General features: G+C 40.2%; 1 protein-coding gene across 1 annotated transcript; it reads right to left on the bottom strand.

Moving 5' to 3' along the window:
* Positions 1-13,231: 13,231 nt before the first annotated feature.
* LOC141898098 (uncharacterized) lies at positions 13,232-14,612 on the bottom strand. The gene is made up of 5 exons (XM_074783919.1): positions 14,581-14,612; positions 14,330-14,376; positions 13,842-14,044; positions 13,486-13,613; positions 13,232-13,382 (listed from the first exon to the last, which is right to left on the bottom strand). Exons 2-5 carry the CDS (start codon positions 14,367-14,369, stop codon positions 13,232-13,234), a joined length of 522 nt encoding a protein of 173 aa, XP_074640020.1. The 5' UTR covers positions 14,370-14,376; positions 14,581-14,612.
* Between the last annotated feature and the right edge of the window lie 75 nt (positions 14,613-14,687).

The following is a 14,687-nucleotide window of genomic DNA, read 5'->3' as shown; positions in this document are numbered from 1 at the left end:
GGGTGTGAGGGAAGAGCAGGGGTGTGAGGGGTAGGTAGTGAGGGGAGAGCAGGGGTGTGAGGGAAGAGCAGGGGTGTGAGGGGTAGGTAGTGAGGGGAGAGCAGGGGTGTTAGGGGAGGGCAGGGGTGTGAGGGGAGAGCAGGGGTGTGAGGGGAAGGCAGCGGTGTGAGGGGTAGGTAGTGAGGGTGAATAGTTAGTTACCTAATTCTTGGTGGTAAGCTTTTACAATTGGATGTTTTATACCGATATGGTTAGTGAAAATATCCGATCGTGAAACTAAAACCACAGACAGGTGACTGACTATGAGGGGAAGGTGTGTGATTTTTAGTGTGTTGTTGTATTCAATGTATACATATTATCAATATTTATGTAATAAGTATATAAATATATATATATATATATTAATATAAACACAATTGAATTAAATAAATCTGATATGAAAACTGTTTATTTGTAAATTACTGAAATATAATTGATGCTAATTATAATAAATATTGAAAAACTCATCAATCTTCTTTATTGTTTGACAAATTCCTCCAATACGCCATCTCTCGACAATAAATCTAACTAACTCCATATTGTATTTTTAGACGACTTCCGCCGCGGACAAATTAAAGAATTTGAAGATGAGAGTGTTTCTTATGTGACGTCTGTTTAAGGGGATGGAATTTTGTTTTGGGATTATTTCGGTTCTGGTAGCTTTTAATTTATAACGAATTTATCGAGAAATTCGTGTTTGCCCGCCCGCCAATATGTCTTACAGTTGTTTCTAAAATCTAGGCGTCGCCTTCTTACTAAACTCACCCTCGCTTGCCAGAGTAAACGGCGTCAATCAAACTTTGTTTCTGACAACGACTGAATGTTTCAAAATAAATATGTTTCAGTTATATGTAAATAAATGAGAATGATGTCAATAATTAAACTTTTATCTTCGTTCCTGGATCTCGTTACCCCCCCCCCCCCGATAACCGTCAGGGGCGGCATTTTGACGAACTCTTGTCACGCATCCCAAAATGCATTTCGATGTCCAGAAAGGCAATGAATATATGCTCAAAAATTTTGAGGACTTACGTGCAAGTCTCCCCGATCAGCTGTCACCTGATAAACCACCACCCTTTGCCTAGCCAGGTTGTTTTTTTCTTCTGGGAATGAAACATCTGTATTTTGTCTTGGAACTGTGTTTTTGTCTCTGAGGCACGGTTATGGAGGCCGATATCAGTCTGTGTAGTTGTCAAATCAAGTATCCCCGGGTTCGAATCTAGTGTTTAAGTGAAGCCTGTCGTGCTCTGAGATATATCGGGTCGGCTATCGAGAATGATATCTCAATATCGAGGGTGAGATCTCAATATCGAGAATGAGATCTCAATAACAGATGGCAATGAAAGAACTAGTGGAAAGATATTATAGTGCCTGGTCATCAATTTATTGATTTCATCTCAAATGTCTGTTTGATGCTTCCCATTGCTCTCACTCTCTAACATCTAGAAACTTTCATTTACATGTCGTGGTGAGTGTTGAAGACGATCAAATACAGCACTACGAACGTATATCATCACTATACAACCACTATCACAGCTCTCTTATAAGGTATCAATATTCCTCGGTGACCCTGCACCCGGCCCCTCGTGAACATATTATGAATACGATCATCATTCTCCCAAGACTTCACCTGCGTTTAGAACGTGTTCAGGACTTCACCTGAAATATGTTCGATTGAAAATGAACTACAAACACCAGACATAAGACATTATATCAACGCACTTTCAAAAACTGATCGTCCAGACGCTGTCGAGGGCTGCACAATACAGGAGACGTTTTCTCACGCCGACTCGTCGCGCGGTTTGATTGACAGATCATCGAGAAAATACGACACATTAATCAACTTACAGAGAACGAGTCAAGTTGTTGATAAGAGCATCATTTCAAGTGTTGATCAATCTTAGCCTCAGCGCGCAGACTCAAATATCATTAAATTATCACCACCAAGAGACCGAAACCAGGTCCCTGCCAATTTCTATCCTGATGAGCGACGACCGTCATTGTGAACTTACCACAAAAGCAAACAGTCGACAGTTACGGGACATGTAGTTAATTGAGTCGCTGCAGTAAGATTTGATGGTTAGATTATGTGTAAATCCCCTGTGAGTGTGTATGTGACTGCGGTTACTGCGACGCTGCGGTTATTACTCGGTTTTTAAACCCTGTAGCTTTGAAATATCTATCGTCTTAACGGCTAATCGAAACGCAGTAGATTTTATCGTCGTTGGCGATGTCACGGATTTATTTGAGGATTTAGACATAAATTCCTGTTTTCATCGCTTCCCGCTGATATAACTATATACGTACGCCACATACTGGCAGCGGCTGCAGCTTAATACATGGATTTAACTGATGACAAGATTTTACACCCACTAATAACCCTATTCGAACACATAAAACATGCGTTCGCCGATAGAAATGACGGTCGTCGTTATTTAGAAATACCGTCGTGTTTCAGCATAAACCCTGTTTATACCACGTCCTGCTGTGAACTCCATCCACACTCATCACTAACAAGGATTTAACTGTTAATAACAAAATTTATATAGACAAAACCGATATTTCAAATCAAGAGAGGATTTAGGGGATATTTCAGCGCGTCTGGACGCTGATTTCCCACATTGAGTTCACCATTTTTGTTAAAACTTGCTGGTATATTTATGACACTCATTCTTTCGGCAATCGCAGCCTTCGGTGTGGCTGCTTAAACCGAGGCATCACCTTCTTTATCTTTACCCTTCATCCACAGTATTGGGATCCGGGAATTGGTTGTATCCAAAGAGATCTGTGACACTCTATGATCCTAGTGTCCTACACAACCTTGTAGCAGATACGTAGATATAGAGAGTGGAGGGAGGAAATACACTCAGGTCAGAGGAAGTGGATGAACCCAAAGTGCTCTACGTCGTCCTAGTGCCCTACCCAACTCTCGGTGATGTACACTGACACTTGAGGTAGAGATATCAGGAGAGTCGAGAATAAATTCATCCATTCATGGAAGTGGTTGCATCCATAGTGATGACGCCCTATAGTACCCTATACCCAATACTACACTGGAACTGCGGGTTCTCAATGAACTGTACCGGGACCCCCGACCCCCATCACCTCCCCCCCACCCGAGCTTTCAAATAGTGCTCTAGATCTGTCCGTGAAAACGCGCGTTCACGGAGAGTCAGACAACATCTCCGATCGTGTTAAATCTTTAGTTTTACAGTCGCTAAATTAATCACCCGTAATTACAGTAAGATACAGTTAGATGTTGAATCCTGTGTGACTGGTGATAGATGAGGTTTTACCGACAGCAGCCGAGAGAATTCTACTCTACTTCAACTGATTCACGACTTCACAATAGATAATTGATGAATATATAAAGAGAATTTTAACACCAATAACATCCCCAACAAAATTATACAACTAGATTCAAACCAAGGCTACAGAATATTTAACCAAGGCCACTATGATACTTTGTTTATGTGTCTGATGCCAGAAATCAATCACTTTTTTCTAGGATTCAAAAATCATTTGCAGCAGTATTTCACAGCTTCAAGAATTAACCTCCACGTTTTTATCGAGAACGGGGTCGGAGTTGCCACCAGAATGTATCTTTTGATATTTCCAACTGTCCAATCAATGTAATTCAGTGGTCGCTCATTTTCTGTTAGGGATGGGAGGATGGGGGGGGGAAGGAAGGGTTAGGAGAAGGGAGACGATTTATTCTATGATTGACTCTCTATTTCCTGACTGTGATTTAATGAACTTTTTGTCTGTATAACTTCATTAGTGATCGCAGTTCTCTCTCTCTCCGGCCTCTTTCTCTCTCTCCTCTTTCTCTCTCTCCTCTTTCTCTCTCCTCTCTCTTCTCTCTCTCTCACGCAACATTCATAATCATTCATTATTCCTCACAGTGACAGTGACAGATACAAAGTGACAGTGACAGCCCTTGAGTGAAGGTCATAATATACAGCTTACTGTGAAAATCAAACCTCTCAAAACCAGTCCTCAATGCTGAACTAAGTCTTAATTAAGTTTTGATTTAGTTCAGATGACTGACCATAGCAAGCAGGTGTCACTGACCCCAGCGGTGTGAGGCAGGTGTCACTGACCCCCGCGGTGTGAGGCAGGTGTCACTGACCCCAGCGCGGTATGAGGAGGCCGTTGTGTAAGGAGGATGTAATCAGATAGATACAATCTCACACGTCTGGTCACGTCTTGTATCTGGTAGTAATTGCTTTTGTAAAAGTAATTATCTTTCGTAAGACGCGTCCGGTCTTAACCGGATCACCACAATCATACCTGACAGTAATAGAGATCAATCACGGACGTCATTACCAAAAGTAAAGCTTACCACAGCGCGTCGACTATAACCCTAACACCAGCCGATCTATAATCCTAACCCTAGCTCAGCCGGGGCTCGAACCCGGGTCATTACCACACAAACCCAGAGTGTCTACCACTAGACCATAGAGTTCTGGTGACTGACGAGGATTGGAAGTTTGTCTGTTCACTGCGGTGACTGGTGACTGGTCACGTGTGGCGAGGAAGGGTCATTAGGGGCAATGACAGTGACAGTGACAGTGATAGATCTCAGAGGGACAGGTATATAGACAGTGGTGATTGCTGTCCTGTATTCAGTTCACGTAGCGAGTCGGGTCTAGTTATGCTCGGTGTCAACTTCTCCGAGAGATGAATCCAGATTAATTGTATATCATCATCACCTTTACAGAAACTGATCACGTGCAACTCAGCGCAGCGAATACCGTATAAAAATGTATACACAACAACCAGCGAGTCGTGATTGATAGAGAAACATCGTCACTAATTGGACAAACGAGCGACGTCATCATTATATACGTCAGCATCATACATTCCATTTATCCGAGACAGATACAGGTGATAGACCTCGAGATCACCAGCCTAGAACCTGCCGCCCCGCCCAGACAACGCGAGATCACCAGCTTAGAACCTGCCGACCCGCCGAGACGTGAGACCACAAAGCCTAGAACCTGCCGACCCGCCGAGACGTGAGACCACCAGCCTAGAACCTGCCGACCCGCCCAGACAACGCGAGACCACCAGCTTAGAACCTGCCGACCCGCCGAGACGACGTGAGACCACCAGTCTAGAACCTGCCAACCCGCCGAGACAACGCGAGACCACCAGCCTAGAACCTGAACCCTTCTAGAAAGATTTACATCGAATATTTTTATACGTGCAGTGGTTAAAATACCAGAAGAAGATATCGTTATCAAAATCCACCATTTATCCAAGTGATTCAATGACTGAGACCCCCCCCCCCCCCACCCCGCGTAGCTCAGAGACACATGTGCGCAGAATGAAACGTGATGGTTGATGTACAGACCCGGTGTTTAAAGCCACCTGATTCACCAGCAATAGGTAGCACGTTTATACGTACGTGATTTTATATAAGATGGATGAATATTCAGTAATCAATCATTTCAAATAATGACAAAGATGTTATTCTACAATACCACACAATATATCAACTATCTTTCCATCCATCACTGAGATATACCGTATAAAAAACAGCACTATCACATCCGTGTCTACCATTTCTTAAAACTAATGATAGAAATACTTTCACTATATACAAAAAGACATAAGTCAATTGTTCTTCTCACTGTAAAATCACAGCATAATTTCTGAATTCTTCTCCAATATCTGTAGTAGTATAAATTGGTATTATTCATCCAACTAAGACTAATTCTTTAGCGTGGAAATCAGGGTTTTTGAATCAGGTTTAAGAATTATCCATTAGTGACACACACGTCTTTCAGAGTCACATCATATCCTACAAAATAGAGTTGTTTTATTAAACGTGAAATGTGTTGAATTTTCACATTTAGGATCCAGTTCCACAATCGTTAGTTAAGTTTGACTGTTGAGATGAAAAATATGTTCAGCTTTGCTGCAGTCATATTTCAGTAGCGGATATATATATATATATGATTTCACAAATGAAGTTGAATTTTAAATGTGGAAGCGAAATGTATAAAGTTTCTCATTAATTGCGGCAGTGTTGATTTACACGGCGCACATCTAGCTCCAAACGTGTTTCGTTGCCGACAACCGTTATTTTATGCTTGATCGCTCTGAAATTCAACCACTGATGATGAAAATTACGGATTATCAGCCCGCGTTTTTAGGAGACTCGGTTGATGAACGAAAATCGATGTAGAGATAGATACTAAACGAGAGGCGGTGATAAGCAGTGATCAACAGCCGGATAGTAGCTACAAGTTCTCACTAAATTGATAATATCGAAAATCTCATCAGCTCATCTTGTCCAATGTTTGTAGCGGAAGAAATTGAGTGGAAAATTTATGATAAAAAGTTGAATTTCTAGCAGAGAAAATTGAAATAAAAAGAATTTATTCACAGCTGAAAAACTTATCGAATGATTGTACTGAACCGACGAACAGTTTGATCTCAATCCTGGGTAGAGTTAAACAAAATATTTAATTCTTAATCGATTTAATTTCTAAATTAATCCAGTTCAAGTTTGAGTTTAGACGGGGGAGTGGGGTTAACTGCTGATTGACTCATAGTTGAGTTACTTTCAGGTTAAAGATAATATCAGTCTATACCATACCCCCGCCGAGTCTCAACTGATTTAAATACCGTTAATAATCAGATACTGATAAAGTCTAATTGCATTTCATAAAATTATAATTGAATCGTTTAATGCACAAGTGATAAAAGTTTGGTGATAAAGGTTGATGTAGGCAGGATGTACACGTGTATTCATATCATATTCAACTCATGTTGAACACTAATCTGTTTATGAGAGTGTCTGTTGTCTGCTTGGCGCTGGTGGTGGTGGTCAGTCTAATAATGAGAGAAAGAGAGGCCTGATTATTACCCAAATTAGCCATTAGCTATTTACCATTGTTTACCATACTATATTTAGAACAAATACAATTACAGAGACCTGACATAACTCCAAAAAGTGGTCCTTTATCGTGAGACTGGTCTTAAAGAAGATGTTAGATTAGAAACAGGCTCTACCGTTTTCAGAAGCCAGGGACAGGTTCTATACAGTCATGGCTTAGACTTACGACCAGTCTAAGTCCATCTTCATTCTATAGTTAATCTAATAATCCGATTTGGATCGTAGTTTCGACTGAGGAACCGCAGACGGCTTAGGTAAGATGTGTCTTGAAATTAAAGCCACTTGTCGCTGAGGTCGGCTTACTTGTCGCATGTAAAGTGTTTGGCTTTTAGAGATATCTCAAGACAGGGAGACCGTACTGGATTGGGTAAGCGGTCAGTATAGATCTGCTCAAACTGTTAATCCGCTAATCCGCTCCTCAACCCGATTATTAACGGATTATCTCGATATGAACGGATTATCATTGGTCAGATCGTATTTTATCCGCTGATGGGAGACACACGCGACCAATAATCATTATTTGATGTATCTCTCATCTGTGGCAGCGCCAGGAGGCAGTAACACAGTGCACGTTACAGCTCTCTCACATCATACCGTGCTATCACTCACTGCTGAGAAAATATCCGTGGAAATATTCGCTGAAACTTTTAATTAGAAATGATTCAAAAATAAAAGTAAGTAAACTTTGTTTAGATTTGGGGTAGAATTGCACTCAGTTCTGCAGTTGCGACATCAATTCGACTCTAAGAGTTTTCAAATATTTGATTAGATCGTCAAGTTTTAACTCACGATTGTGGAACTGAACTCGGTTGCGAGAAAATAAGTTAATTTCAATGTTTAGTTGAGACAAATATCTTACCGAGAACCAGAGAAACATGTCTAGTTTCACGAGAATGATGATGTTCAACCCCGTAATCGATTTAACATAATTTGAGAATTAATGTAGATCAAATTGAATTGATTTAAGAGTTGAAACTCTCTAAATGAATATATTATCATTGTTATCGATATATGTAAACTCGATGTAGATTGGTTTAATACAGATAGATAGAACAGTGTGGGTTGTTTATAGTTGTTTTGGGGGCTCTATCTCCCTCTTTCCCTCTCTCCCTCTCTCGCACCGGGATCTATTGCTGTTATCAGTTTTATTTCACCCTAGTGATTTCACAAACTGTCAGTAACCGCTCCAAACAGATTATACGCTTGATATCGCGTTCACCCGATTAGACGAATAGCTTCTGTCTCGTCTCGCCGCTGCCTAAACCGACCAGGATATCAGTATTTTATCTCCTTTGTAACGCTCAGATGCCAATCATTTAACCATTAATTAATAGCAGGATTCAATTTAAAAATCGTAGTCCTTCCAATTTACATGTTTAAGATTCAGTGATGGCGTCAGTAGCGGGGTTTCTTACACGACCCGTAATTTGAAGTCTCAAAAACGAAATTTATCTTTCCAGATTTTGCGATAAAAACGTTTGAATGCTCCCCCGCCCTAAACTGCACCCCCCCCCCCAATAGTTCCCCAGATAACTGCGAAACATTTCTAGGATCTGGAATGAGCAGTAGCTGAGCATAATCATCAGTATCAATGAACATAATGTACCTAATTTGTTAGCCCCCTCCCCTGAACTGCCCTGAGCTCCATCAGTTAATACGGGTAAATTGTATCATGTTGATCAAACTTGAAATCACTGGTTATTCGTCTAAATTTCAGTACAACGGATTTTTGAGCAAAAATATTCACGAATTTCTCGTCCCAGTAAAAGATATATGTAAAAATTGACCGCGCAGTTGCATAATTGGAACTGAATGGCGAAAATATACAATAGAAATTCTCTCTGTTCCGGGGAGATTGGTAATAATCCACTAACAGTGGTTGGAAGTGTAAATGTTGCAAATGCCAGTGAAACTGTTACAAGCATTATTGTCGTACGTTTTGATTTTGTAGTTTTCTGATCGGACGAAACTATTTTTGAACCTCTGAACAACTGAATTATTATAACAGAATTTGATGTGATAATCAATGTTAACGGTAGGATGTAAACGTAAATGACAGTGATCATAAAATATGTTATTTGATCTGATAATTTATAGTAACATCCGAAAGACTGATCGGTAAAATGCAAAGATAAAGCAGGTGTGAGACAAATAAACAGTACATTCACTGCGGTAATTATCAATGTAGTAAATCTAGCGAATGTCGGTGTACATATCAAACGAGATGTGATCGGGAAGAGAACAACTGCCGCTCGTTCTAGAGATATCGCTACTATTAACCACGAACTATTACGGATTGCCAGTGTTGAGATAAATTCATAGGTTTGACAACTGATCAGTGAATTCATGATAAATGCGGCTCCGCTTTTTGTTTTCAACAGAACAAACTGTAAAACAGGCATCAAAGATAGATTGATACAATAAACTAAATCACTGACTGACAAAACGATCAGATAATTAGCGTAAGATAAACTGCGGAATCTGCGACTTATCATTATCAGGAAAGTAGCCGAATTTCCGAAGGCTCCAAACAAGAACAAGACCGGCAGAGTGACCAGTGACACAGTACGGTAGACTCCGGACTTGTTCACTACAGACATTAGAACGATGTAGCTGTTATAAGCTCGACCAACTTCCAAATAACTTGAATTCATTATTTCAAACCGGTCTCCTTTGTGGACAGGTTGTATCTGCACATATTTGAAAATAGTTTTAAGCGAAGGAAAGAATCGATATTAACAATGCTTTATCTATCAGAGACAATATTCGTCTGTTTGTTAGAAATCAAATCATTTCTATCCAGAAATTGTAATTGTTTTGTGAATACAAAGTCCTAAAATCGATCTCAAATTTGTAAAGGTTCTTTTGTGTTGATAATTCAATACGTAACAAAATTGAATATGATTTCTGAACTTTGTAAATGGTATCGATTGAAAATGTATAGTGTTTCTGCGGGAGAAATTAAACGCGTCAAATTGCATTAACGTAGATATTGAATGTGCGAACATCAGCCACATTTAGCTTCAATTCTGATCCGAATCGGCGCCATACTCTAGCAATGTAAACTAAAACATTTAACATTCGATCAACAGACATCATTTATTCTGATTTATTCAAGCTTACATCTAATGTGGTCGTGTCACCTATCTGATTATGTAATCATCATGTTATGCGACCACAGTCAGTGAGATCATGGTCAGTATGAGACGGCAAACAAACCTTACACAGACCACTCATGCGCGATCTATAGATTGACCAAATAGGTCAGTTTTGGGTTGTTCTGGTACAAACCAGTTTGTGGCCTGTACGACAAAAGGACACGTTGTTGTTACGCGATGAAGGTAGCGGCTTCACTTTATACCTGTCCTGTACACGAGAATCTCGCAATGAAATATCGATTAGAATGAATTTTTTATGATTATGTTGAGTGTTCGTTGCGTCGTCACTGAAGCGAAACAAATAAAAAAAAAAATCGTAAACTCGATCAAAATGCGACATCTATATGTGTGGCAAAACGCTGGAAACGTCGACCAGCAAACACGTCAGCTAATGAATGTTTGAGTACACGATAGCGCTGGATATTCTGAAGCAAAGTAAACTAAAACATTCTACATTCGAACACCCGATAAAATGATGATGCTCGAACGCTTGCCGGCAATTCAAATACGGTCAAATCTATAAAGGTTCATGCATTATCCAGAATTCGCGTCGCGGCGTATCGTAGGGTACCGCTTGTTGAAGTCGTCGGGTACCGCTTGTTGAAGTCGTCGGCTACCGCTTGTTGAAGCAATTCGGTTAAGAGCTCTTAGTTTATAGCAAGTCGAAAAATGGATAAATGTAAAACAGTTTTAATGTGTTACCGATCATGTTACGTGTGCGTGTGGATACTCGACCGATAATAACCAGAGCAGAACCGGATCCAGTATCCGCAACCGGGTCGTTCGGGTTCACCGTACCACTGAGGTACATCATATCCCACTGAGGTACCTCCATATCCTACTGAGGTACCTCCATATCCCACTGAGGTACCTCCATATCCTACTGAGGTACCTCCATATCCCACTGAGGTACCTCCATATCCCACTGAGGTACCTCCATATCCCACTGAGGTACCTCCATATCCTACTGAGGTACCTCCATATCCTACTGAGGTACCTCCATATCCCACTGAGGTACCTCCATATCCTACTGAGGTACATCATATCCCACTGAGGTACCTCCATATCCCACTGAGGTACCTCCATATCCCACTGAGGTACCTCCATATCCTACTGAGGTACATCATATCCCACTGAGGTACCTCCATATCCTACTATACTATACCCGAAATTAGTTGATAGATTGGTTAAAGAACCAAGATTATCTTTAACTTATCCTTTAGATTATGTTTGTCTCATCCATGACAACGGAACTGGGTCCTGAGATCGAATATAATATATATCCAATATAGATAATGATATACACTTTTCCCATAATACATCTCGTTTTTGGGGAATAATGTTGCTATGATACGATATTGTTGAACGAACAAATTTTGCTCAACAATGTAACGTATCATAGCAACACAGCCCTTCCCAAAATTCTGATGTATTATGGGAAGTATCGAAATGGCCGCCTATCATTGAACAAATCCAACTCAAATTATTCCTTTATTTCAGAATGGTTGCGCCTGATTGGCTGTTGATAGGTCACGTGATAACGTTTGTCACTTTGCACGTAATATTGCGTTCAGTTGTGGTGACGTCATCGATTCTGGAAGATCGTCTGTCCGGTCAGTCGTTCGTCGAACATTGTCTGCTGAAATGTGTTTACTGTCAGGAGCAAGTAGTTCAATATGACGTCACTAGTTGCAAGGACGATTGTTGGAGTAGTGGTGGTTACCAACTGGACGACGGTTGCTCCTTATTCAAAATTCAAACATTCTACAATACCAAACCGGAAACGACAGTGCCGCCACCTGTTCAACCGAAAATAAAAAAGAAACCGGCCAGACCACGACGCATGCGCAATGGAAGAGGGAGACATGGAAAACATGGAGGAAAACATCGCCATCACCGGAAACAGCACAACGGCAAACATTATTGGACAAATTCAAAACTTGTTTTATAAATCTACTGTTTGACTACCCACATACCTGTTTCGGATTCCTGAAAATCAAAATATGAATCCTCGATTTATTGTTATATTATTTTATTTCAATATGTATATATTTCGGATATAGCATTCTGTTCTGAGTGGGGTAGATGGCGCTGTTGCTGCTATACTGTCTATTGAATCTTGTTCCAATTAATAACAAAATGGTTCACTTTCTCTGCGTCTCTTGTGGGAATGCTCCGAAAAAAAATCGATATTTGAATAGAAACAAATTCAATTCACCTAAAAGGTTTTCTCTCTCTGCCCGATGACGTCACAACTCACGCTCTACACTGTCACAATCATTGTCAAAATACGATTGAAATTTGTAGCAAAAAGGTAGTGACTTGTTGTATTGACTGGGTATTAAAGTTATCGCTAGGCATAAATCCTCCTGCAGGGCCCTCATTTCTAAATGGTCCCGTAGGACTTCGACTACAGTCTCTGACCTTGACCTTATGGAAACTAGCAGCGAAAGATTCCTGGATTGCGCTGTAGATCTGTGGAGGATACCACGTGTTCACTGCTGTTGATGTATCAATAATAAATCGTATTATTTATACCTTAGAACTAATGATCAAAAACCAAACCGAGCGACGAATTGGTGATCAAAAAGCAAACCAGACCAGAAGTGAAAATTGAATTACATCGGTGTATATCACAAATGACATTGCTACACGTGTTTCCTCTGGTTTGTTAGTGACAATTTGATTTGTATGATTTGATTGGTCAACAGTTAAGAGATCGGGGGTTCTCCAGGGATACCACCTAACTACCTTGCCGTTCCTATCTCGGGTGTACGGTCGGGAACATTGAAAATTGATTCACTTCGCAAAGAAAAATTTAATCGAATTTTATTCGAAACTATGCGCGAGTATGTTACTACTAGCGACACCTGACGAATACTCGCTTGCCTCAGAGTTTGGAGGCCCTTCTCGTTAAGGGTACACAGTCGTTTCTATTTGGAAAATAATTCGCCTGCTCCAGATTTCTACGTAGGATAAAAACAATGTTTGTCGTAATGAGAAAGTTCACAATATTATATTTATTCACGAATCGAACGGAAGATAACAGAAAAATAGACCACAATTCGGAAAAAACCTAACATAGTTTTATTGATTCGGTGTATTCAACTTTTAGTGATTTTGATTACGCTGATTCTTTGTGACATCTCGCTTCAACCATACATCTACCACCGGGACAGTCGGCGTCTGACTGGCATTTCCATACAGTTTTACCTCCGCTCTGTACCTGACTTTTAGTTGTAAACACGTTCACCAGGTTAGCTTCGTGTTTCCATCTACAATTGTAAAATAGATTTATGATCCTTACTCATTTCAACAAATTGAAATTCTAGATTTGCGATCAACTCAACTGGATTTTCTGGCCGATGAAATACTCACGGAGAGAAGATATTACAATCAGTCATCTCAAATCCATCCGGACAATTAACTGAAGGTCTTACAGAATATGGCGACTGAACAGTCTTCCAGTCGTCACCACACGATTCCGCAATACATTCCGCAACCGCCTGAAACAGGCGAATTGTTTACAAAATCAAATAAGAGATTCCATTACCAGCCCGATAGCCATCCTCTCGGGATTCGAACCTGATGGGATGGTGAGACTCTCCCACCTCGGATTCGAACCCGATGGCATCGTGAGACTGCGATCAGGTTCGAATCAATATGTCATGAAAGGATGCCACATAGCTGGCTATTTAAACGATTTTTAGGATTTTGTGATCACATTGAGTAACCTTTGTTGCAGTTTTGTCGTGACTCATGTGAATGAGACACGTTTGATCATCTTCGAAGATCGCTCCGTCGCATCTAGATTCACACCCGCAACTACAGGTTTTAATCACGTGACCCGAAGGACAGACGGCTCTACTCTCGGCGTCATCTTTTTCCTCTGCGAGGTCACCTGTAACTTTTACTACCGCGTGTACCGCATAGAAATCTGTAGCGACAAATCATTTAGAAAACTTCATTAAGTTGAGCAGTTCTAACTCCCATTTCCAAAACAAAAACGAAAACAAAATGGCGGATTTTTCAATCGCAGAAAAAAAGGGTTTAGGGTCTAGAGGGTTAGGTAAAAAGTGGGTTTGGTTTGTCAAAAGGTACAGAGTTAGTGTCTATAGGGTAAGAAAAGACCGTTCATTGTATCGTATGATACCACTTAAAAATGTCATGTTAAAATCAGCCAAAAACAATTAACTTTAAAATTGATTAATTGAAAACTTACCGGCGAATAAAGCGAGGATAACCACCAAGAGTTTCATCATCACGTGCCTAAAATAACCATTGATAAAACACTATGGATCCGCGTTGTAGCGAGATTATAAAGAGAATCCCACAATTATAAAGAAAAAATGATATACGTCGAGTCCGAAAATTTGTAATCCTGAAGATGACTATTTAGAATTTCATTTCAAAAAAAGTTGTATAGCTTTCGCGATAAACCTCAAATAAAGATCAATAGAGTTAGAAACTTACTGCGCAGTATTGATAGAATAGTTGTTGACTGATCACTGGATTCTTAGCAAATAACACGTATACAATCATATACGTGTACATTATTCTCGTCTGGTCTCACGTTTTTG

Source organism: Tubulanus polymorphus, chromosome 1, assembly GCF_964204645.1.
Source record: "Tubulanus polymorphus chromosome 1, tnTubPoly1.2, whole genome shotgun sequence".
Classification (NCBI taxonomy): domain Eukaryota; kingdom Metazoa; phylum Nemertea; class Palaeonemertea; order Tubulaniformes; family Tubulanidae; genus Tubulanus; species Tubulanus polymorphus.
This window is presented reverse-complemented; position numbering and strand designations above follow the sequence as displayed.